This window comes from Oncorhynchus keta, chromosome 10 (genome assembly GCF_023373465.1).
Source record: "Oncorhynchus keta strain PuntledgeMale-10-30-2019 chromosome 10, Oket_V2, whole genome shotgun sequence".
NCBI classification, from domain to species: Eukaryota; Metazoa; Chordata; class Actinopteri; order Salmoniformes; family Salmonidae; genus Oncorhynchus; species Oncorhynchus keta.
In genome coordinates, this window is record NC_068430.1 from 59,699,880 (window position 1) to 59,724,503 (window position 24,624).

Below are 24,624 nucleotides of genomic sequence, written 5' to 3' on the forward strand. Positions count from 1 at the left end.
TCCCCATAAAAAAAAACATCAAAAGACAAGTATTTTTGCATATTTTTATTGACTTTAAAAGCTGAACTTATTTGGCTTGATGGTCAACACAGGTTGTTCACAGAACACATTTAATGTGCATTTTGCAACTTAGCTAAAAGCAACGTTTTGAAATGTCACTGGTTTAAATGACTCAATTCCATGACTTTCATGAATAAGCTAAAGATGTATAAATAGTTAAAGGGTCTACATACTATTAATATGACTATTTACATGAATTATTAGGCATTTATAAAGGATTGTAATGGCTTAATCATGAAAGTTATAACGTGTAACCAAAAGAATGCTGGTCATATTCTGTCTGGTCCACGTGCAGGGCGGTCCAACCGTTCCTGGAGAGCTACCCTCATGTATGTTTGTTTTCGCTCCAACTGCAGTTGTAACTAACCAGCTTATCAACCACCTAATTGTTATAAATAGGATGGGCTAGATTACGGTTGGATCGAAAACATACAGGACAGTACCTCTCCGGGAATAACATTGAGCAGCCCTTTAAGATATGAACGATTGGATAAGGAGATGATGTTGAGCAAAGGCCCTTGAAGCTTGTGCTTTTCAACATTCATTACTAGCACAGCATGCCAGGCTACATACAGTACTTACACACACAAAATGTTCGACAAAAATATTGAAAAATAGACATTCATAGGAAAACAAAGTAACTCCACCACAACATTAGAGAGCTTCAAATCCAGGTGGGACTACGGTGCCTTTAGAAAGTGATCACACCCCTCGACTTTTTCCACATTGTTGTGTTACAACTTGAATTTAAAATGGATTAAACAGATTCTGTGTCGCACACACGTCAAAGTGGATATTATTATTTGAATTACAAATTAAATACAAATGAAAAGCTTTTCAGCTTTTGAGTCAATAAGTATTCAACCCCTTTGTTTGGGCAAGCCTAAATAAGTAGATTTTTTTTTGTGGCAAAGAAATTAACTTTATGTACTGAATACAAATCGTTAGGTTTGGCAAAAATCCAACACCTCACTGAATGCCACTTCATATTTTCAAGCATGGTGGTGGCTGCATCATGTTATAGGTATGCTTGTCATCGGCAAAGTCTAGGGAGTTTTTTGGGATAAAAATAAACAGAATAGAGCTAAGCACAGACAAAATCCCAGAGGAAACCCTGGTTGAGTCTGCTTTCCAACAGACGTTGGGAGACAAATTCAACTTTTAACATGACAAAAACCTAAAATACAAGACCAAATATACACTGGAGTTGGTTACGAAGACATCAAATGTTCCTGAGTGGCCTAGTTACAGTTTTGACATAAATCGGATTCAAAATATGTGGCAAGAATTGATAATGGTGATCTACAAATGATCAACCAACGTGACAGTGCTTGAAGAAGTTTTAAAATAATACTTGTGCAAACATTGTACAACCCAGGTGTGCAAAGCTCTTAGAGAGAGACTTACCCAGAAAAACTCAGATGTAATCGCTGCCAAAGGTGATTCTTGCATGTATTGACTCAGTGGTGTAAATGCTTATGTTAATTTGATATTTCTGTATTTCATTTTCAATACAAAACATTTTTTTTTCCTCACTATGGGGTATTGTGTGTAGATGGGGTGAGAAATAAACAGATGTAATCCATTTTGAATTCAGGCTGTAACACAATGTGGAATAAGTCAAGGGGTATGAATACTTTCTGAAGGCACTGTATACCCACAGCAAGATTGTTTGTGATAACCTGATAGTAAGATTATGGAAAATGCCATGACGTAGAAAAAGCTTTACATTTCCAACTGCCACAGTTACAAACCCTAACAAATAGATTCTGCTCAGAAAATCACACGTCTACAAAAACAACACTGTCCAGAAGTGTCCATTACAAATGTCGCACGGTGTATACATTCCTGCAGTGAAAAGGAAACAGCGTGACCATGTGTATATTATCCATACATAGGTTGAAAACCATTTAGCACGATATGGTCCTTCACAGACAGGTCCAAAAGACCAAAAGATTGAAGTGTAATGCTTGACTTTGACATCCAAATGACCAGAAGCGTGAAATGTAGTGCTGGACTATTAAAGTTCTTCATTCGCCTTTCTAAAGTAACTTCTTGTTCCTCAACTTCTTCAAGTCGGAGTTGTTGTCAGCGAGTAGGGTGGAACGTGAGCCGATATAATTTAAGCCAAGCTCCTCTGCCGTGGCTTGATCCTCAGATACAGCTAAGAAGAAGAAAATACCATTTTTAAAGATCATACAACTATGGTAAGCAGGGGGCTGAGATTCTCATTTAGATGGTCTCAATTTAGATTCAGCATTATTACATAACATTCTTAAGTGACAGTATTTCCCCCACTAGTTAAAGAAATCTATTCATTCTTGCCAGATAAAGGATTATCTCCGTGATGTGAAATGGCAGAAAAGGTTTTGTCAAGGGGGTTACGCAAGGAGCTGGTAGGTCTTCACAAGGCATGCGGGACTAAGAAATGTTAGGTCTTCACCAGTCTTCTAATCAGAGAAGTAGACCCTCAAGGGTAATTTCTTCCCAAAATAGATTGAAAGTTGCACTTTTATACTTTTCCCCAGGGGCACAACTTCAGTTTTAGAAGTGGGGGTGACATAATTATTATTATTATAAATATTTTTTCCAATTGGATAAACACTCCAAATAGCCTACTGGACCGCTTAGTGAAAGTTGAACCCCTGCTTTTCACTGAACATATTCTTTGACCCCCAGCACCGGGGCAAGTATTCACAACATCTCAGAGTAGGACTTTTGATATTTAATTTGCCATAATGGATAACTTTAAGCGCCCAGGTGTTTATTTGCTTAAAAACGCAGAGCTCACACAGTTATAATCAGATTTCCAGCTCTACAAGTTGATTAAAAAACAAGCTACTGTCATTAATAAGTTCACCGGCAGTCCTGTTTGCTAATTAAAACACATACATTTAGAACACACTGCAAATGTTAGGCTACAAAAGCGGCAAAGTGGATTGTGGTACAGTTAGTTTGAGGTTGGAAGTTGGATATACAGTACCAGTCAAAAGTTTAGACACACCTACTCATTCCAGGGTTTTTCTTTATGTTTTACTATTTTCTAAATTGTAGAATAATAGTGAAGACATCAAAACTATGAAATAACACATATTGAATCATGTAGTAACAAAAAGAGTGTTTGAGATTCTTCAAAGTAGCCACCCTTTGCCTTGATGACAGCTTTGCACACTCTTGGCATTCTCTCAATCAGCTTCATGAGTTAGTCACCTGGAATGCATTTCAATTAACAAGTGTGCCTTGTTAAAAGTGAATTTGAGGAATTTATTTTCTTCTTAATGCATTTGAGCCAATCAGCTGTGTTGTGACAAGGGTGTGGTGGTATACAGAAGACAGACCTATTTGGTAAAAGACAAGGCCATATTATGGCAAGAACAGCTCAAATAAGCAAACAGAAAAGACAGTCCATCATTATTTTGAAAGTTTCTTCAAGTGCAGTCGCAAAACCCATCAAGCACTATGATGAAACTAGCTCTCATGAGGACCACCACAGGAAAGGAAGACCCAGAGTTACCTCTGCTGCAGAGGATAAGTTCAGAGTTACCCACCTCCGAAATTGCAGCCCAAATAAATGCTTCAGAGTTCAAGTAACAGACACATCAACATCAACTGTTCAGAGGAGACTGTGTGAATCAGGCCTACATGATCAAATTGCTGCAAATAAACCATTACTGAAGGACAGCAATAATAAGAGACTTGCTTGGGCCAAGAAACACAAGCAATGGACATTAGACCTGTGGAAAACTGTCCTTTGGTTTGATGAGTCCAAAAGTGAGATTTTTGGTTCCAACTGCCGTGTCTTTGTGAGACGCAGAGTAGGTGAACGGGTATTCTCCACATGTGTGGTTCCCACCGTGAAGCATGAGGGAGGAGGTGTGATGGTGACACTGTGATTTATTTAGAATTCAAGGCACACTTTACCAGCATGGCTACCACATCCCATCTGGTTTGCGCTGAGTGGGACTATTATTTGTTTTACAACAGGACAATGACCCAATGCACCTCCAGGCTGTGTAAGGGCTATTTGACCAATAAGGAGCATTATGGAGGGCTGGGAACTCCTTCAAGACCGTTGGAAAAACATTCCAGGTGAAGCTGGTTGAGAGAATGCCAAGACTGCAAAGCTGTCATCAATTCAAATGTTGGCTACTTTGAAGAATCTCTAATATACAATAAACTTTTTTGGTTACTACATGATTCCATATGTGTTACTTCATAGTTTAGATGTCTTCACTATTATTCTACAATGTAGAAAATAGTAAAAATAAAGAAAAACCCTTGAATGAGTAGGTGTGTCTAAACATTTGACTGGTACTTTACTCTCTCACTAGCCCCATAGAGCCGAATGTCTGTTGAATATCCAACCTCTATCTAGGTCGTCATTCTAAATAAGAATTTGTTCTTAACTGACTTGCCTAGTTAAATAAAGGTTCAACTAAAAACAACACGGTGGTCAGTTTTTTTCACTGGCTAACAGACAGAATTATTGCACTTTGGCAGGTTGGGATCAATCATCCAGCACAAGGTAGAGAGAGAGGTTTGAAAAACAATTCTGAACTCTTTGGTAGAGATGCTGTGAAATCCCAGTGGAGCAGTGTGAGAGAATGCGTGCATGCATAACCTACTGGTAAATTACCCTGTTTTGAACCTACATTTAACAGAGACTGGCATTTATTTTGCGATGCCCGGCCATTAGAAGAGACAGGCGTTTGTTGGAGGCCCTGCGTTTAATGGAAGTTTTACGGTATATGGACAGATCCTAGATCAGCATTCCTCCTTTTAGACGCTTTGTGGAAATGGCCCCTGGTCAAAACCAATGGATATGTGCATGTCCACTTTTCCTATACTAAACCACTGCTCTGAATACAATATGGAGCTGCAGCCTCCAGACAGACACTACTGCTGAATTCCAAAATTGACTGCTCTTCACCCTGCCTATGATTTTTGCCATATTTCTTACGCCGATCCCATCATTTCAGATCTACAGGAGTGCCTAGGACTTAGGAACTAGGGGTAGAGCACATGTGTGGCCAGGCTAGTGTCCCCCCTCTCTTCTGCTCACCCCTAGCAGGTTCCTTGGAATGTAGCCCTCTCGGTCTCCGCAGCGGGCCCACCACCACTCCATCTCGTCCTTGTCCTCGCGCCGCAGCACAGTCATGCAGTCGCCTTCCTGGAAGGCCAGCTCGTCGTCGTCTTCGGCCTCGTAGTCCCACAGGGCGTACACCACCCCACGGTTCATGATGCCTATCTTCTCCTGTACACCTGCATCAACACAAAATCCCACCCACCTTGTCAGGAACAAGCTGTTCAAATTCAATATCCGTTAAAACATGTTATGGAAGGACGTCAGTTAGAGTAGGTGAGGGTAGCTACATTTTGTAAACAAGCAGAGGGGTCGAGTGCAAAACGGAAAAAGAATAATAGGCGCACAGTGTTTTGAGCAAATAATGTTTGTGCTTTGCCTCCAGTCAGAGTACACCAGCGGTCTCACCGTAGAGGAACTGGGAACACTGTGCATAGCCCTCCTCCATCTCCTCACACTTGTCTGCCGCTGTCTGCATGTCACTGTAGGTGGTGGCGAACACAGCAGCCCCGGACTCCACCAGGAACTTACACACCTGCCCGGACTCCACCTGGGGACAGGAGGGCAGAGAGGGAGGTAGAGAGGAGGGCAGAGGGCAGATGGAGGGAGGTAGAGAGGAGGGCAGATGGAGGGAGGAGAGGGAGGGCAGAACTTACACACAGAGGGAGGGAGGTAGAGAGGAGGGCAGAGGGAGGGAGGTAGAGAGGGAGAGAGGGGAGGGGAGGGGGCAGAGGGGGAGGTAGAGAGGAGGGCAGAGGGAGGGAGAGGTAGAGAGGAGGGCAGAGAGCACAGAGGGGGGAGGTAGAGAGGAGGGCAGAGAGAGGGAGGTAGAGAGGAGGGCAGGGGGGTAGAGAGGAGGGCAGTTGTTACAGGAGGCAGATGGAGGGAGGAGGTAGAGAGGAGGGCACAGTGCAGCAGATGGAGGGAGTCCTGGGGACAGAGAGAGGGAGGTAGAGAGGAGGGCAGAGGGGGGAGGGAGGAGGGCAGAGAGAGGGAGGTAGAGAGGAGGGCAGAGAGAGGGGAGGTAGAGAGGAGGGCAGAGGGGGAGGGAGGGGAGGAAAGAGATAAGAGGGAACAAGGAGGGGAGTTGGAGGATATGAGAGCAAGATGATGGGTTAGGGAAAGTGGGGGAGGGTAGAGAGGGAGGAAGGAGGGGAGAAAGGAGGGCAAAAGAGAATAAGGGCAGAGGGGGGAGGTAGAGGGGTTGACAACAGCTTTGGCTACTGTAAGGAGGGGGAGGTGACAACAGACCACTGTAAAGTTACTGTAAAGAGACAACAGCAACTGCAGACGTGACAATGGCCACTGTAAAGTGACAACAACCACTGTAAAGTTACTGTAAAGAGACAGACAGCAAGGTAACGTGAGGGCAATGGCCACTAAAGTGACAGATGGGACTCACCAGCCATCGCTGTAAGAGGGAACAAGGTAGGAGTTGGAGGATATGAGAGCAAGATGATGGGTTAGGGAAAGTGGGGGAGTGAAGGAGGGGAGAAATAAAAAGAGAATAACCGGGGGTTGACAACAGCTTTGGCTACTGTAAAGTGACAACAACCACTGTAAAGTTACTGTAAAGAGACAACAGCAACTGTAACGTGACAATGGCCACTAAAGTGACAATGACTCACCAGCCATCGCTGTCGGCGGCGTTGGCGTTCACGCCAAACTGCACCAGGAACTTGACGATCTCGGTGTGGCCGGCGCAGACGGCGTTGTGCAGGGCTGTGATGCCCTCGTCATTGGGCAGGCTGGGGTCATCCACCTATAAGGCAAAGTTAATATGCTTCAAGACATTTCCTAGACAAGGTCAGTTATCGGTCTTTACCCCTTACGGTTGATGTTAGGACTTGGGGAGGGATTAGCTGATCTTAAATATGTGCCTAAGTGCAACATGGTTGAGGTTAGGATTTGGGTATGTTTTAGCAGGTCCTATAAATGTGCTTAAGGGCAACTTCTAAGCTAAGCGTTTTGATGGACGTAGACCAGCGTTTGGAGTTGCATAAGCCTTCGCTTATGGGACGTCTGCTTGGAAGAGTCGTCTGAGGTATTGACATTGAAATTAGGAGGGCTAATGATGTAAAACTCACATCACCGAGTTCGAATCCGGCCAACAACCCTTTGACTCCCCACCCTACTTTTCTTCTCAACACTATACTATCTCTTCAATTAAAAAGGAGTGGGACTACTCACGTCATAGATGACCCTCTGCACCAGATCATACTCGCCCTCCAGTGAGGAGTCCAGCAGCAGGGCCAGGGGGTTGAACTTCACCCGCATGCCGTGGTCGATGCGCTCCGAGTCGACCTTCCGCAGGTTGGTCCTCTTGCCCTGCAGGAGGAGAGTAGGAGGAGAGGAGTGAGGGCTGTCGGTGTTTCACAATATGATGCAGTGACATCTGTTAGCTATGGTCATCGAAATTGCTAAAAGGTTTTAAAATGAATTATAATAAATGTAACACTTGGACGAAGATCCTCTAAACTTTGTTGAATTTGTATTACCCATCAGATATTGACTGAATTAAAGCACATAAATCATTTTACTGGCTGAGACAAATAATGAATGCAGTTCAGTTATTCAATTTGTCCAATATACATTTAGTTATTGTATAAGGTATTCATTTTTGGATGCGTTAAGAAAATTAATGATATGTGCATAATTTGCATAAATACACTGGGTGTACTTGCATATATGTAACATTAACATAAAGGGGTGGAACAGGGCTGAAATCACCAAACACTTGCTCAGTCTAGCCTACCTGCACTGTCTAGACTGCTTCATTAATTACCGTGGTTATGTACTCTTGCATAGTTCAACAAGTCTGTCAATAGCAGGATACCCTCGTATATAAAAAAAATAATCAACACACTTGGCTTTAGAATGCACCTATCTAAACATACTTTACATTGCTTGCGAGATCAGACATAATATCACTACAATCCAAATATTCATTTTCGGAAGTTGCTTTCGTTTCAGTGAATCTTATTTGTTATCATTTTAACTTTATTTTTTACCTCCCAACTGCATTAAATGATTACTTTTCAATTCCACAAAAATTTAACACCCATCAAAACAAAGTAATATTTATTTACTCTTTATTGTGATGTAAGTGTTGAGATGGTGTGTAAATCCCAGACGAAGCTTTAGTGTTCTTATAGAGTCAACAGAAAGACAGTGTTTTCCACTGAGCCCATTTCAGCCATTACCGGGGTGTGTTTGACAGGTCATTACAAACATTTCCACGGTCGTAATGTTAACAAGAAAAAAAAAACTACAGGCACAAGCACAAGAGTATGAAAGAGTTGCAGGAGTCAAATGAAAACAATAAATCCAACGGGATTTAAGTGACAAGTAGGGCTGTGGTGGTCACGAAATGTTGACAGTTATTGTCATGCAAATGTCTGCAGGTCTCACGGTAATTGATAGTTAATTAACAAACAAGTTTAGCATCTCCAGGCCTCCAAGCATACAAGCCATTGATGCGGCTTATGAAGAAAATGTATTTCAGAAGAACAGAATGAGTTGGTCTATGCATGTTATCTGGCTATGCGCCATAGGCTGTCATTTAGAAAACAAGATATGCTTATAATTCCCGTGCTATTATTGTACACAGTATTACATTATTTTATAGTAAGAAGAATAAAATGTACAGTGCCGTCGGAAAGTATTCAGACCCCTTGACTTTTTCCACTCTGAAATATATATATTTTTTAAATAAATTAGAAAGAATGTCTAAAAAAATACATTTTTGCATTGTCATTATGGGGTACTGTGTGTAGATTGAAAAAAATCTATTTTAGAATAAGGCTGAAACAAAATAAATAAAATAGAAATTATATTTTTCCTTTTCCGCGCATATGAAGTGGCTATGTTGAGCGTAGACGTGAATTTGAAACAGGTCCTATGCACTAGATTTAGAGTTATTTGGTCACTTTAGTTGTGAATGATACAAACCTTAGAATGTCTTAGCAACCAGAACATAGATGGACTGCATGATAGGCTATTGATTTGAAAAAGTTGCAAATAAAGCTTGCACTCTGTCCTTTGCCTCAGACTGCACATGCTGTTCTCTCATCAAGTGATCATATTTTCACCCACCAGACTATTCTCAATTTAATCTAGTCTTTACTAATACAGTACCAGTCAAAAACGTTGACTCACCTACTCATTCCAGAGTTTCTTTATTTTTACTATTTTCTACATTGTAGAATAATATTGAAGAAATCAAAACTATGAAATAACATGCATGGAATCATATAGTAACCCAAAAAGTTTGAGAGATTCTTCAAAGTAGTCACTCTTTGCCTTGACAGCTTTGCACTCATTCTCTCAACCAGCTTCATGAGGTAGTCACCTGGAATGCATTTCAATTTACAGGTGTGCCTTATTAAAAAGTTAATTTGTGGTATCTCTTTCCTCCTTAATGCGTATGAGCGGTTAGATTCTGGGTTAAACTTGGAACATTGTTATACTAGAGACATGATACATCAGGAGTAATACTATAAGTATCTGAGGAGTGATATAGACTGGTTTTTACATCAGAAGTTAATGGTTATCTGTAGGAGGCAGATGGCTTTGGAATGTGCTGGGTAGAGGGGAGGCAGTCACAGGAGTGCTGTAGGTGATACGGGTGGAGAGCTTTGGATTAGGCATCAAGGGGGTGTAAGTCAGGTCACCTTAAGTGAGGAGGAGTGGTTTATTACCCCATCACTTTGTCTTCCTGTCTATACACACACACACAGTCCATATTTATGCAAGAAAAGCTCAAATAAGCAAAGAGAAATCATTACTTTAAATTTCAATAACTTTGAAAGTTCATGAAGGTAGAATAATAGTGAAGACATGAAGGTCAGTCAATGAGGAAAATTTCAATTTGTTTAACACTTTTTTGTTCTACAATGTAGAAAATAGTAAAAAATAAAGAGAAAACCTGGAATGAATAGGTAAGTAGGTGTCCAAACTTTTGACTGGTACTGTATGTAACAAGAGTTTAGATTTTGAATGGCCCCAAATGGCCAGGTACAGGGGGAAAAACATTTGCACTCGAATAGTGAATGTAGGCCGTCTTCCTTCTATGGCAGGCAGGCTACTCTGGATTTATGGTGGAGCATGTGCTTAATATGAGCAGCTGAAAATAAATATAGTAGCAGCTGGGAACCTCCTATTTTTAGTGGCAACCATCAAAACTCTGCTTTCACACAGGACTGCATATAGAAAAGTCCGGGCTTATAACAACACTTATTTCAGTCCACGCATCAACCATTATTTGAGGAGCATGCAGCCTCTCGCTGCGCAACAGGTAATATTCCGCCCAAACTCTGTATGCCAAGAGCTCTCCAACCCTGTTCCTTCATTTGGGAAACCAATTGAAATATGTTCAGGAACATAGATTGTAACATGTTTTCACACTAAACACATTTCTGTTGACAGCCCCTTACTGTTGACAGCCCTCTGAACGCTCGAGAAAGGAATGAGGGGAGATGGAAACGCACAGTGGTGAGATATTCTGTAGTTAAAGTTAATGTGTCAGCCTTTTAATTATGACCTATTAAAAAAATGCACAATTACTAGGCTATTCAAAATCAAACACAAATTCTCTATAAGAATAGGTTAACTCTGTAAGCTGCACAGCTCAATTTATGAACCAAAAGCATTGCCTGGGCCTATATGTTCTCTCCCAGACTCATGGATAGAACGTTTGGAGTATAGAATAAAAGGTAACCAGTCCATCCAGTATGGATAATAATACAGTCCACACTCAAAATGTTTAATTTTGTAGTATAGGCTAGCTAGACCAATTATGTACCAAAGACATCTTAAATTTTTTTTTTTTTTTTGCCGTGTGTAATATGCGGGAGGCTATGTATTACAGAATGACACAACCATTATTCAAATGTATTTTCTTTGTGGGGGGTGGCTTGGGTTCATATAAAGGTTATGCGTACACAGTCGAGGTCGGAAGTTTAGTCACTTAGATTGGAGTCATAAAAACTTGTTTTTCAACCACTCCACAAATATCTTGTTAACAAACTGTAGTTTTGGTAAGTCGGTTAGGACATCTACTTTGTGCATGACAAGTAATTTTTTCAATAATTGTTTAGACAGATTATTTCACTTATAATTCACTGTATTCACTTCCGACTTCAACTGTACATAAGCTCTAATACGCGTACGGTGGATTTGAATTAATCATCACCTCATAAAGAGCTGTCGATTTTGTTGTGTTAGGCTTTGAAACAATATCCAGAATGACCATGTTTTCCAGTCAATTTGACCGGTTGTTGAACTCCTTCAAATTGATCATCACAGTGAGGTGAATTTTAAAAAGCATGATACTGTTTTGATGATAAGTGTTTGATGTGATTTTCCATTGATGTCAGAGTGGTTAGAGGAACAACATAGCGCTGAGTACCAGGCCATTAGGACTTGATGGTCGTTAGGGAGTTGGGTACTACCAACGCATGTCCAGAGTGCATAAGAGGAGATTACCATGACTCAACGGTCACATGGAATTATACTGCCGTCATGACTCATGACTGCCGGTGTGGAGGTAATATGGTCACCGCAACAGCCCTAGTGACAAGTGGATATTACACCCTTCAAACACAGATGGCTGAAAAAGACAGATCCTCAGGTGGGTGTATACAGTTGAAGTCAGAAGTTTACATACACCTTAGGTAAATACATTTAAACTCAGTATTTCACAATTCCTGACATTTAATCCTAGTAAAAATTACCCATCTTAGGTCAGTTAGGATCACCACTTTATTTTAAGAATGTGAAATGTCTTAATAATAGCAGAGAGAATTATTTATTTCAGCTTTTATTTATTCCGTCAGAAGTTTACATACAGTCAATTAGTATTTGGCAGCAGTGCCTTTAAATTGTTTAACTTGGGTCAAACATTTTGGGTAGCCTTCCACAAGCTTCCCACAATAAGTTGGGTGAATTCTGGCCCATTCCTCCTGACAGAGCTGGTGTAACTGAGTCAGGTTTGTAGGCCTCCTTGCTCCTTGCTCCTTAAAACAAGTTTTAATGACTAATCTAAGTGTATGTAAACTTCCGACTTCAACTGTTTGTTATATATGTCACACAAACAATACATCAATTGAAATGGTTTCCCCAATACCAAATATCTCACCATCCATGTACCCCAAATATCTACACCAGCATACCTTTTAGTAGGTTTGGCTAAAATATGAATTCATACTATGTAGTATGCTAGTATGGGGCATTTGGACCAGTGTGTGGGTGTGGCTACATACCGGTGGCAGAGTGACTTGTCCCGTGACCTCCGGAGCCTGCATGCTGAGGGTGTCCTCCCCCAAGTCCTGCTCCCCCGCGCTGGGGTATGGAGGGGGCGGGTAGGGTGGGTACTCCTCCAGGTAGGCTTCTGTCTGATGGGGGGGCGGGGGGCAGGGCTCTGGCTCTTCCTCCTCCAGCGACTGGGGCAGTGTGTGGCTGGAGGAGGAAGAGGGCTCTGGGATGGGCGAGCGGGGCGGCTGAGGTGGAGGCACTTGTGCATCTTTCTCTGTCTCGGCGAGGGACGCTGCGGCGGCAAAAACTTGGGACATAACCGTGCGGTCTCGGAATCCAACGGCACTGGCGCCCTCCTTCCATGTTCCTCCACCTTCACCCTCGTAGGGAGACGCCACAACAGTCTCCATGGCTGCCAGTGTGGTTTTCTGGTAGAGCAGCTTCTGGATGTTGGGCCCCGCGGGGCCCTCAGGCTCTGTAATGGAGCTGCGCTTCTTGAGGGGCCGCGGGGCATGGTGCAGCCGGCGGCGCAGGGCCTCCAGGTCGGCGTCGCTAGGGTGCCGGTGGGGGTGCGAGATGAAGGGGAGGAGCTTGGTGGGGCTGAGGGGACGAGGGGCCCGCTCTGTCTCCTGGCCCCCCTGGCTCTCAGGGGCCGGAGGCGCCAGACCGGGACCCCCCTGGTCCACTTCGAAATCGCCGGCCCCCGAATAGATGGAGTCCTGAAGGAGCGACTGCTGCCCCCCACTGCCTGGGATGACTGGCTTTCCATACACTATCAGAGAAAGAGTGAATGGTCAATGCGTGTGAATGGGATCAAGCAAGCTGCTTCATAGCAATAAAACAATCGAGCACGCTAACACAATCCCCAAATCCATCTTTTAAAAGAGTAAGGCTTTTAAGTAGGGACATTTAAGGCAGGTATTTTGCAAAACAGAAAATGCAGAATGATTTTAACAAATTACTCAGTTTAGTAACCGAGTAAAGATCCAGGAGTCACAGGAGTAGCCAAGACACTACAGTAGCCCATGGCTCCTTCTCTCACCTCTGGGCTGCGTGCGTGTCAGAGTGCCCCCGCCTGTCCTGGGCTGTTGGGTGTACATGGAGTAGATGGAGGAGGCCGCCACAGTCTGTGGCTTCTGGAGGACAGGCACGGCCACTGTGGACTCTGGAGGATCGGGGGTGAAGGGGCGCACCGTGGCCGCCGGAGGAGCCTCCTGCTTGGGGGGCAGAGGCAGGGTGTGGCTGTGGATGGGGATGGGAGGAGGTGCACACAGATGGGAGGCGGACGGTTTTGCCTTGCCCGGGAACGTGCCCGTGCTGTAGGGCGGTTTGCCGAAGGTCGGGGGCTTGGTAGGGATAGGAGGTGGCACCTTGCCCAGAGCCTTACCACCAGCCTATTGAGTCAAGAAGACCGTAACATACATAGTATGATGAAAATGAAATGCATAGTAATATCACTGCAAACAATGTCAGTTAACAGCTGGTTTTATCCAATGCAACTGACAGTTCACACACATATCCGGTATTACATATGTGGGCCATGAAGGAATCAAATCTCCAACTAAAAACCAATGCAACCCTGTATATCAAAAATACATTAAAGTTGCTTCATTGACTAATTAGGCATTTTTGGAAAAAGCTAAACAATGGAGTAGAATAATCTATATCTCTCTGACTACATTCTCTGTGGGTCTGTGATCATTTATAGCAAGAAAGGAAGTCCGGTAGGGAGAAACATAGCAAGGGAGCATCTTTTAAGTATACTGTATGACCCTTGAGCCTCTGTGGATACTGTATGGGCTCCCGAGTGGCGCAGCGATCTAAGGCACTGCATCTCAGTGCAAGAGGTGTTACAGCCTGGAACCAGGGAATGTAGTATCACATCCGGCCATGATTTGGAGTCCAATAGGGTGGCGCACAACTGACCCAACGCTGTCTGGGGGTTTGGCCAGGGTAGAGATGAAGGGGAGGAGCTTGGTGGGGCTGAGGGGACGAGGGGCCCACTCTGTCTCCTAGTCCCCCTGTCTGGGGGTTTGGCCGGGGTAGGCCATCATTGTAAATAAGAATTTGTTCTTAACTGACTTGCCTAGTTATAACAAAAAAAATTAAAGGTTCCTAAAATGCTTCTGGAAATCAGTGCAGTACCTGGGCATCCCTCAAGAGGTCCTCGCTGCTCTGATTGTTCCGTGAGGGGACGGGAGGCGGTGCTTCAAACATAGAAATGTGACGCCCCTTTTGGTCCTTGAGGGTCTCGGCATCTCCTGCAACCACAGAAGAAACCACATCCGAACATTATCTGAACCATATGACATTTACATGATCAAAACCATATAACATCCATGTCATATTAGAACATTATGCAAACCATATGACATCCACATAAGAACGTTAACCGAACATTATCAAGATGCTAAGAATCAAATACACATCACAATGACTGTAACCAGTCTTTATTTTGAATATATTCCCAGCATCAGTTTTATATAAAACACTATGCTACATCTCAGGGGGTGACCTGACATTCATTTCAAAATAATATGGCCTTTGCGAGAATTCCCTTCTTTAATTCAAAATTGCCCATTCTTTTCTATTCAGATTTGTTCCTTCATGCAGTGGAACTGACCCCAACCCTGGTTCCTAGCCAAGTCTAAAGGAAGATACCTGAGCCCTGTGAGGAGAGGCTGGACATGCGTGGCAGAGTAGAGGACATGCCATGATGACTGCCACTGGACTCCGCACTGGAGCTGGACCAGTCGGACAGCTTGGACATCTTGGACGACTGGAAACCTGTCAGAGCGTGGAGAAGTGTTAACACATGGAAAGAGCACTTGAATTGCATAAGGAAAATAGATGTACACAATCTACTACGGCACAGTTACACACACTAACACACAGCCAAGCATTCACTTGCACAAACACACAAAAATCGCAATTGAACACACAAAGTAAAATCATCCATAACGAAACAACGTTTTTACCTGAGTAGGGTTTAAGAGGTCTAGGAGGGGCCTTCACGGAGGAGTCTGGCATTGGTAAGGTGGTGGTGCCGTCGGGGTAGGCAGGCTTGATCAGGAGCTCCTGTCGGCTGGGCACCGGAGGCCCTGGGGCCGCGGTGGAGGACAGGATGTAAGGGCCCACGGCCGCCACCCTGGAGGGGCCACACGGCTGCAGGGCCTGGCTCTTTGTGGGGACCTGGAGAATGTTTGGGTAACACTTTATCTAAAGTTAGCAGGTATGATGCTTTATTAGTATGAGCCTTAATAATATCTTATTACGAGTCTTATAATATGTAATGTTACCCTATGTAGGCCAGGGATGGGTGGCACGCGGTTTTGTAGGCCCGCGGATCATTTTCCATTAAAAAAAATATATATATAATAAAAACGTTTTTAGGAACTCAGTCGGGGTCTCAACTTACTGCTGAGACTTAAGGGGGCTGCTAAAACGTTTTACTTGCATGGTGGGGGGGCAACAATTTCACTTAAGTGCCCCCAAAAGTATGGATTTGGGTACTCGACACTTGAGCCACTGTGGACCCTTGTGATAAATTTGGATTTTCTGTGGCCCCTACCCCCATAAAAGTTGCCCATCCCTGATTACTCCTGCACACATCACATTGATATCATAGACTGCTCTGTCTATGTATTGGTGATACATTTCCCTGGCCACACTCCTCAACTTAGTTCCAATAAACGCGGAGCTGATGTGGTCTGATGAACACTGCATTAAGGGAACAATAAAGCTTTTAACTTTTAACCTTGTATTGACTCACGGGCAGGTTCTCCTTCTGCTGTAGCGCTGCCTTCTTCTTCCACAGGCGTTCGCGGAGTTCGGCCACTCGCTTGTCCATGGTGGCCACCTCCAGGTTGCGCTTGCTCAGGCTCTCACGCTGCTGTTGCAGCTTGGCACTCTGGTCCTGGTTCAGTTTATTCCTCAGCTTAAAATCGGGAGGAGAAGAGAGAAAGAGCTAGAGTCAGCTTTGTGTGTGTATAGAGCTTTTCCCACTACTGAGCCGAACTAAGCAGAGGCAAACCAAGCTCTACTGAGTTCTGAGAAAAGCTCTAAGAAAACTTCAGAGACAGCAGTTTTATTCTGGGGTATACACTATATATACAAAAGTATGTGGACACCCGTTCAAATTAGCAGGTCAGGCAAATTCAGCCACACCCGTTCCTGACAGGTCTATAAAAGCGAGCACACATGCCATGCAATCTCCATAGACAAACATTGCCAGTGGAATGGCCTTATTGAAGAGCTCAGTGACTTTCAACGTGGCACCAAAATAGGATGCCACCTTTCCAAAAAGTGATTGTCAAATTTCTGCACTGCTAGAGCTGCCCTGGTCAACTGTAAGTGCTGTTATTGCAAAGTGGAAACGTCTAGGAGCAACAACGACTCAGCTTCGAAGTGGTAGGCCACACAAGCTCACAGAACGGGACCACCGAGTGCTAAAGCACGTAGTGCATAAAAATCAATTGTCCTTGGTTCCAACACTCACTACCAAGTTCCAAACTGCCTCTGGGAGCAACGTCAGCACAATAACTGCTCGTTGGGAGCTTCATGAAATGGGTTTCCACGGCCAAGCAGTCACACACAAGCTTAAGATCACCATGCGCAGTGCCAAGTGTTGGCTGGAGTAGTATAAAGCTCCCTGCCATTGGTATCTGGAGCTGTGGAAACGCATTCTCTGGAGTGATGAATCACGCTTCACCATCTGGCAGTCCGATCAATGAATCTTGGTTTGGCAGATGCCAGGAGAACGCTAGCTGCCTGAATGCATAGTGCCAACTGTGAAGTTTGGTGGAGGAGGAATAATGCTCTGGGGCTCTTTTTCATGTTTTGGGTTAGACCCCTTAGTTCCAGTGAAGGGAAATCTTAACACTACAGCATACAATGACATTCTAGACGATTCTGTACTTCCAACTTTGTGGCAACAGTTGGGGGAAGGCCCTTTCCTGTTTCAGCATGACAACGCCCCCATGAACAATGCAAGGACCATACAGAAATGGTTGGTCGAGATTGGTGTGGAAGAACTTGACTGGCCTGCACAGAGCCCTGACCTCAACTCCATCGAACACCTATGGGAATTGGAATGCCAACTGCGAGCCAGGCCTAATCGCCCAACATCAGTGCCTGACCTCACTAATGCTGAAATCAGTGCCTGAACTCGTGGCTGAATGGAAGCAAGTCCCCACAGCAATCTTCTAACATATAGTTGAAAGCCTTCACAGAAGAGTAGAGGCTGTTATAGCAGCAAAGGGGGGACCCAACTCCATATTAATGACCATGATTTTGGAATTAGATGTTCGACAAGCAGGTGTCCGCATTCTTTTGGTCATATAGTGTGTGTTTGTCGTCCCGCTGTGTTCATGATGTTATTTTGTAGAGTCTACCTGTAAATGCCGCAAAAAGAAACTTGTGTGGATGCAGGCTAATATGATCTTTTCTTACCTGCAGCTCCTTGTAAAGACGTTCCAGCTCGCCGGCGGAGCTCGGGCCGTCATGAGAAGACTCCACCTTGACGCTTTTCACGGTCTCCAGCTGCCTGCTCAGCTCCTCCACTCTGGAGACGGCCACCAGGAGCTCGCGCTGCTTACTCTGAAACAGCCCGTTCATCTGCTCTATCTCCTCCACTATATGGCCAGGCAGACACACATGCAAATCAACAAACACATGCAAGCATGCACATACACAGACAGAAGGACACGCATGTTAGTCAAACTTGAAAAGTAACATTTAGAGAATGCTAATGATGTGTTCGTTCAAACCAAAATCTAAATGTTCCGTTAACTTCAAGATTTTATCTTAAACATGTTCTGCGAACGTCTGGTATGGCACATTTTCTTTTAAATGATTGAGAAATGTTTCAGCTAACATTCCCCCCAAAATTGCACCTTCAGGTTCAATAGTTTTTTGATGTCCAAATAAATAACCTTAATACACAACGTTCCCATAACTGTCAGGTGTACATTCTCGGAATACACAGAAAACTGGACAAAAAAAATATTCTGGAAACTAAAACCTGGAATCTTCTTTTGGCCCAAAAGTAGTTAGCTGGGTGTACGCTGTAGGCCAAAGCCAACCAGTTAAAACAGTGGCATTTCGTGTGAAGCAACGTCGAGTGTGTCAAGTTGGGAAAAAAACCCTCTTCATCGAGTGTCCTCGACTCCTCCCTCCACCCTTGGCACTAACCCAGTTTGCTGTTGCTTTGGCGTTTCTGCTCCACTTGACCCTTGAGGGCCCGCACCCGCCGCAGCTTGGTCTCCTGGTTCTCAGCGTTCTCACGGAGCTGACGTAGTCTCTCCTGCTCTGACGCCTGCTGCTGCCGCTGCTCTTGCAGCCTCAGGTAGCGCAGACGCTGCTCCTAGCCGACCAAACAAGAAAACACTTTCAAAGTTCAGATTCAAGTTTTTAATAATACCCACGGTGTATTAAAGTAGTCAAAGTAGTAGTATTTGGTCCCATATCCCTGGCACACAATGACCACATCAAGTTTGTGACTATATACAAACTCAGCATCTGCAGTTTGTTTTTGGGTGTCTTTTGTATCATGTCTTGCCCAATAGTAACTAAATACGGAATATTGTATTGTCATTCTGGAGTCACATTTAGTGCATGCGAGAATAGAAGATGTTTCTGAACACCTATACAGTCATATGGAGAAGCACAAAGACGATAGCCCCCTCGCTCTGGATAAGAGCGTTAGCTTAATGACTTAAATGCTAACCTTCGCTGTTACCGGTAATGGCGAGAGGTTAGCATTCTCTATTGTAGCCTTTGTAAACTTCTAACTCGGTGTAAGAGGTCACACAGACGTTCCCATTTCTTTAAAGAAAAATACTTGATTATTATTAGAGCTTAATAAAGAGAAGGCAGAGGGGACCGTGTGAAGAACTGTCTAGGAGGAAACCGAGAGGAACCAGACGCTAGAGCAAGGCTATTCAACTGGAAGCCTATGTCAAGCTAATAAGCATTGGTAAGAAAGGGAAAGAAACCATTTTTTATTTTTTTTTAATTGGACATTGTCTCATCTAGAGCCCTGCCATACAGGCCTATCTGCCTCACGCTGGCCTCGGCATGAGACGAGGTAAAGAATTACACGTCTTGACCTTATTTAGTGGCTGTGCTTCTCTGCCAAACGAGTCAATGGGCTTGTTTGACATCGACTGCACGGTTCTACAAATCCCCTTGCATCATAAATAATTACTGATGATTATTTATAGCCTAGTCAGTCAGTCAAAATGTACCCACAACGTATCATGCTCTCCAACATGGCCAATGTCTTGCCCTACCTTTGAGGCCAGGAGCTGCTGCTGCGAATTGATCTGCTGCTGTTGCCGTGACGCCATCTCCTGCAGCTCCGAGAGGGTGATGTCCATGCGAGGCGGTGCCACCTGGGGGGGGGGGGTCAATAATGACAAAGAACGTGTCACACCACACGATTAAACCACCACCTTCCACCTTCCGTCATTGTAATGTTGTACAATTGTTTCACTCACCCCATTTTCCATGCATCGGTCCACAGGGACCATGTTCCTTTTGGCTGAGTGATCGGAAACCCTTGATCCACCTATATAAGACAAAATACAGCGGTCTTGTGAGTGTGTGTGTGTGTGTTTGTATCTAACTGTTGGAGAGGGACATGCATTTGCTTCACAACTGATCATGGGGAAGTGTAAAAAGAGGTGAGAAGCTAATTGCTATTTTGGGAAAATTCCACATCCGGAGGGGATCTCTGTTAAAAAGGGGGCTCCAATTTGTTTGTGTACTACAGTCGGTTTATGACCAAAGACGGAACAAACGTGACCCGGAAAACCGACAAGACCCCCGAGCACTGCGCCATGAATACGGGTCATACTCTGAAGAGACAGGATGAAAAGGACAAGCATGAGTTGTAGAACTGCTCATTATGTAATAACTGGTGGAGCAGCCAAAAGAACCAGGCCTCGTCCACACAGTTGCTCTTCCAGTGCCAGTGTCTGACGGTTATGCAATGCTGTTTTGCGAACAGCTTATATGGGTAACCAACAGCAAGGCTGATCCCTTTAATAAGCTCTTTGGGGGTCCACAACTCAGGCTTATTAGTTATACAACCCAAATCCTACACCTTATACGGTAATAACAGCATAAGCAAAACAGGGAGCCGAGCCAGACTGGTTGTAATTGACTACAATCGTGTACCGAGAACAAATAATAAAGCCTTTGTGCTGTGATATCCCTTGCACTGCTCTGTTGCGTAATACGGCTGAGTCCTGCGTAGGGGGCCAGTCATTCCAAGCAACTAGAAACCCAAACACATGGACCTACACAAGGTTCTCAAATGAACAGAGAGCCTTGGGTTAAGAAAGAAAGGGCTTTCTGTTGTTTTCAAGTGACATAAAGGACTAAGTTATGAAGGGGCATCACATAGTGGTACCATTGAAAAGAACATGACCTTGGCTAATCGTCTCATGAAAACGCAACGCAGATATTCGAGGGAAAATAACAAGCACAAAACCTAGATCACAGCAATGAAAGTAAAGTGTATTGTTTCCTTTGGGCTCACTTTAACCATGAGGATGGGCGTATTCATGACACCAATTCTGTTGCAAAGCGGTTCTTAAATGGAAGCAAACGGAGAGGGGCCTACCTGATTTTTTTGCCAATTAAAACATGTTTTACTCTGCTTCCGTTTGGTTCTTAAAATGGTAAATGGTTTCCATAATGAATACACCCCAGCTGAGAGGGCGGTTAATGGTTAGCATGCTATCTCAGACTACAAGGTGCAGTTGTTTAAAAAGGTGCTTACACATGTGGAATCTAGGTGAATTGCAACAGCACTCGGCTGCATTCAAAACAAATGTCCCCCCCTCCCCCGTAACATGACGGAGACTCGCGCTTGAGCCGTTTACTTTCGGTCGTGGTCCACCAGCTTCAAACAGCTACAAAAACTATATTTTCTTGTTATGAAATATATTTCACAGCGATGTCGATGGTACAATGAGTCCCTGCACTATTCAGTGCTTGTTTTCTCACAAACTGAAATCGAGTGAACAGTGTCGAATTTTAGCACCCAGGAATTGACAGAGCAATTTCTACATTGGCCGCTTGACCTGATTTCCGCTAAACACAGCCACAAAACCAAAACAGCTTTGCCATTTTGACAACAGATGCCGACCTGTCAGGAGAAATCAAGAAGCGAATATCACAGCTAGGGTTGCAAAGGGTCGGAAACCTTCCGGTAAATTTAGCCAATTTTGCTTAAATTCATCAAAAAGCTGGCTTATAACAGTGAACCTTTTTTTGTGGGATACACATAAGGGAATTCTAGGTATTGTGGCATATTTTGGTTTGTGGCATATTTTGGTTAAACTATCCCCAAGTCAATGGAATTGCAACCCTCTGCATGCACAGTGTATTCTTCAATCACATGTACAGCTGATTCTCAAGATCTTGCACACCAATTAGATGCTATTGATCCCACACTACAATACTGTCTGAGCCAAAGACTACTTGCTTTCTGGTAAATTTTGATTACAATACTGGGTGGGGTGAATATATTTTATGACATACATTTTTGTTAACTAGTAAATAGTTGCCTACAGCAAAGTGTGTTTAAATAATTTCTAACATGTTAACAATTTATGCTAGTTAGTTTCTGCTACCATGTGGGTTTTAGCTTGCTTGAGCCTGCTAACTGAGGAGTATTAATTCACCAGTATCTTACAAAGGAGTTGTTTAATCTAAGTGCTTAACTACTTATCTGTACATGGAATTCTATGTGGGTTTTAATACTTGTTTTTATTCTCATCTTTACAGGAATATGTCACAGGCACTATCTGATGTGTGGAGACATTTCACTGCGGCTAATGTAGAAGGAAAAGCTGTGTACTGTGCCAAATCATGTGAAGAATGCAACAGATGCAGAATCATCTGGCCAAGTGCATAAAGTTCCCTCAGTGCTCACAACAAGCAACCTCTGACAAAAGTCCCTCTACTTCTATTCGAGGTGAAAATGATGAATCAGACAACCTCTCGATAGCAACAGCTCAGTCATCTTGGAATCAGAAGTTAAGACTCAATGGAGGAACGTAGTCAGAGAAATTCTGTTTATGCAACTGGTTCACCTCTGATGCTCGCAGGCAATGTGTATTGAAAGAGATTTCTGAATGTTCTTCACCCAGCATACACCCCTCCAACCAGACATGCTTTATCTACTCATTTGCTGGATACAGAGTTCAAGTGAAGGTCAAGCAAATCATGGAGAAAGCAGACTGTATTGCAATCATCTCTGATGGGTGGTCGAATGTTCGTGGGCAAGGAATAATTAACTACATAATCTCCACCCCTCAACAAGTATTCTACAAGAGCACAGACACAAGGGACAACAGACACACCGGTCTCTACATTGCAGATGAGCTGAGGGCAGTCATCAATGACCTTGGACCACAGAAAGTATTTGCACTGGTGACAGACAATGCTGCGAACATGAAGGCTACTTGGTCTAAAGTGGAGGAGTCCTACCCTCACATCACACCCATTGTCTGTGCTGCTCACGCATTGAATCTGCTCCTCAAGGACATCATGGCACTGAAAACAATGGATATACTCTACAAGAGAGCCAAGGAAATGGTTAGGTATGTGAAGGGTCATCAAGTTATAGCAGAAATCTACCTCACCAAGCAAAGAGAAGAATAAGAGCAGCACATTGAAGGTGCCCAGCAACACCCGTTGGGGTGGTGTTGTCATCATGTTTGACAGTCTCCTGGAGGGGAAGGAGTCTCTCCAAGAAATGGCCATATCACAGTCTGCCGATATGGACAGCCCCATCAAGAGCCTGAAACTCCTGAAACGTGCATCAATAGCTATTGCACGGATTGAGAGAGACAATGCCATCCTGTCTGATGTTTAAACTCTGCTTGCAGATGTAAGAGAAGAAATCCGTACTACCCTGCCCACTTCACTGTTGCTCCAAGCAGAGGAAACTGCAGTTCTGAAATACATCAAAAAGCGTGAAGACTTCTGCCTGAAGCCCATACACACTCCAGTGTACATGTTAGACCCAAGTATGCTGACAAGAGCATCCTGTCTGGTGCAGAGATCAACAAGGCCTATGGTGTCAACATTACTGTGTCTCGCCACCTTGGCCTGGATGAGGGCAAGGTTCTTGGCAGTCTGGCGAAGTAACACTTCCAAGCAAGGGCTTTGGGATGGAGATGCAATATGGTAGTCGTGACAACATCTCATCAGCCACCTGGTGGAATGGACTTTGTGGATCTGATGCCGTTTCCCCTGTTGCCTCCATCATTCTCCAAATCCCACCAAAAACAGCCTCCTCAGAGCACAACTGGTCCTTGTTTGAGAACACACACACACCAAAGCACGCAACAGGCTGACCAATACAAGTGTTGAAAAATTGGTGGCCATCCGGGCAAATTTGAGGCTTTTTGAGCCTGACAACGAGCCATCCTCAACAAGGTTGGAAAGTGACAGTGAAGATGAGGCCTCAGTGTCTGATATTCATTGAGGAGGTCCAGGGAGAAGACAACCAAAACATAGATGTATGTTGAAAACTTTATGGGATCATTGGAGATCATTCAATGTTCCCTTTCTTTTGTTGTTCAGTGAAATCATGTGAAGAGTCTACTCATTTAATTAACGTTCAATTCGTAACTAAATATATATTTTTTTATTTCTATTGGAAGGATGGAATAATTTGCAATTATTATTATTTTCACATATTTTCACATACCCCTTTTTCTCCCCAATTTCGTGGTATCCAATTGTTTTTAGTAGCTACAACTCCCGTACGGGCTCGGGAGAGACGAAGGTTGAAAGTTATGCGTCCTCCGATACACAACCCAACCAAGTCACACGGCTTCTTAACACAGAGTGCATCCAACCCGGAAGCCAGCCGCAATGTGTCGGAGGAAACACCGTGCACCTGGCAACCTTGGTTAGCGCGCACTGTGCCCGGCCCGCCACAGGAGTCACTGGTGCGTGTTGAGACAAGCCCTCCCTAACCCGGACGATGCTAGGCCAATTGTGCGTCACCCCACGGATCTCCCGGTCGCGGCCGGTTACGAAAGAGCCTGGGCGCGAACCCAGAGTCTCTCCGATGGCACAGCTGGCGCTGCGGCACAGCTAGCGCTGCAGTACAGCGCCCTTAACCACTGTGCCACCCGGGAGGCCTGTAATTTGCAATTATGTCTACTTATGATGAGGTAAAAGGTTTATGTTTCTGTCTC

At 44.0% G+C, this 24,624-nt stretch overlaps 1 protein-coding gene across 1 annotated transcript in view; it reads right to left on the bottom strand.

Annotated features, from left to right (window-relative positions):
- Positions 1-30: 30 nt before the first annotated feature.
- tp53bp2b (tumor protein p53 binding protein, 2b) overlaps positions 31-24,624 on the bottom strand; it is a 44,358-nt gene continuing 19,764 nt past the window's right edge. The window contains exons 4-20 of the mRNA XM_052526060.1: positions 19,897-19,967; positions 19,690-19,791; positions 18,590-18,761; positions 17,849-18,030; positions 16,170-16,334; positions 15,376-15,589; positions 15,059-15,184; positions 14,543-14,658; positions 13,440-13,791; positions 12,406-13,169; positions 7,334-7,471; positions 6,772-6,905; positions 6,546-6,554; positions 6,052-6,073; positions 5,552-5,693; positions 5,123-5,322; positions 31-2,224 (exon numbers count right to left, since the gene is read on the bottom strand). Of these exons, the coding sequence (XP_052382020.1) occupies positions 2,183-2,224; positions 5,123-5,322; positions 5,552-5,693; positions 6,052-6,073; positions 6,546-6,554; positions 6,772-6,905; positions 7,334-7,471; positions 12,406-13,169; positions 13,440-13,791; positions 14,543-14,658; positions 15,059-15,184; positions 15,376-15,589; positions 16,170-16,334; positions 17,849-18,030; positions 18,590-18,761; positions 19,690-19,791; positions 19,897-19,967 (2,951 nt within the window). The 3' untranslated portion in view covers positions 31-2,182. The remainder of the gene's footprint in view (positions 2,225-5,122; positions 5,323-5,551; positions 5,694-6,051; positions 6,074-6,545; positions 6,555-6,771; positions 6,906-7,333; positions 7,472-12,405; positions 13,170-13,439; positions 13,792-14,542; positions 14,659-15,058; positions 15,185-15,375; positions 15,590-16,169; positions 16,335-17,848; positions 18,031-18,589; positions 18,762-19,689; positions 19,792-19,896; positions 19,968-24,624) is intronic.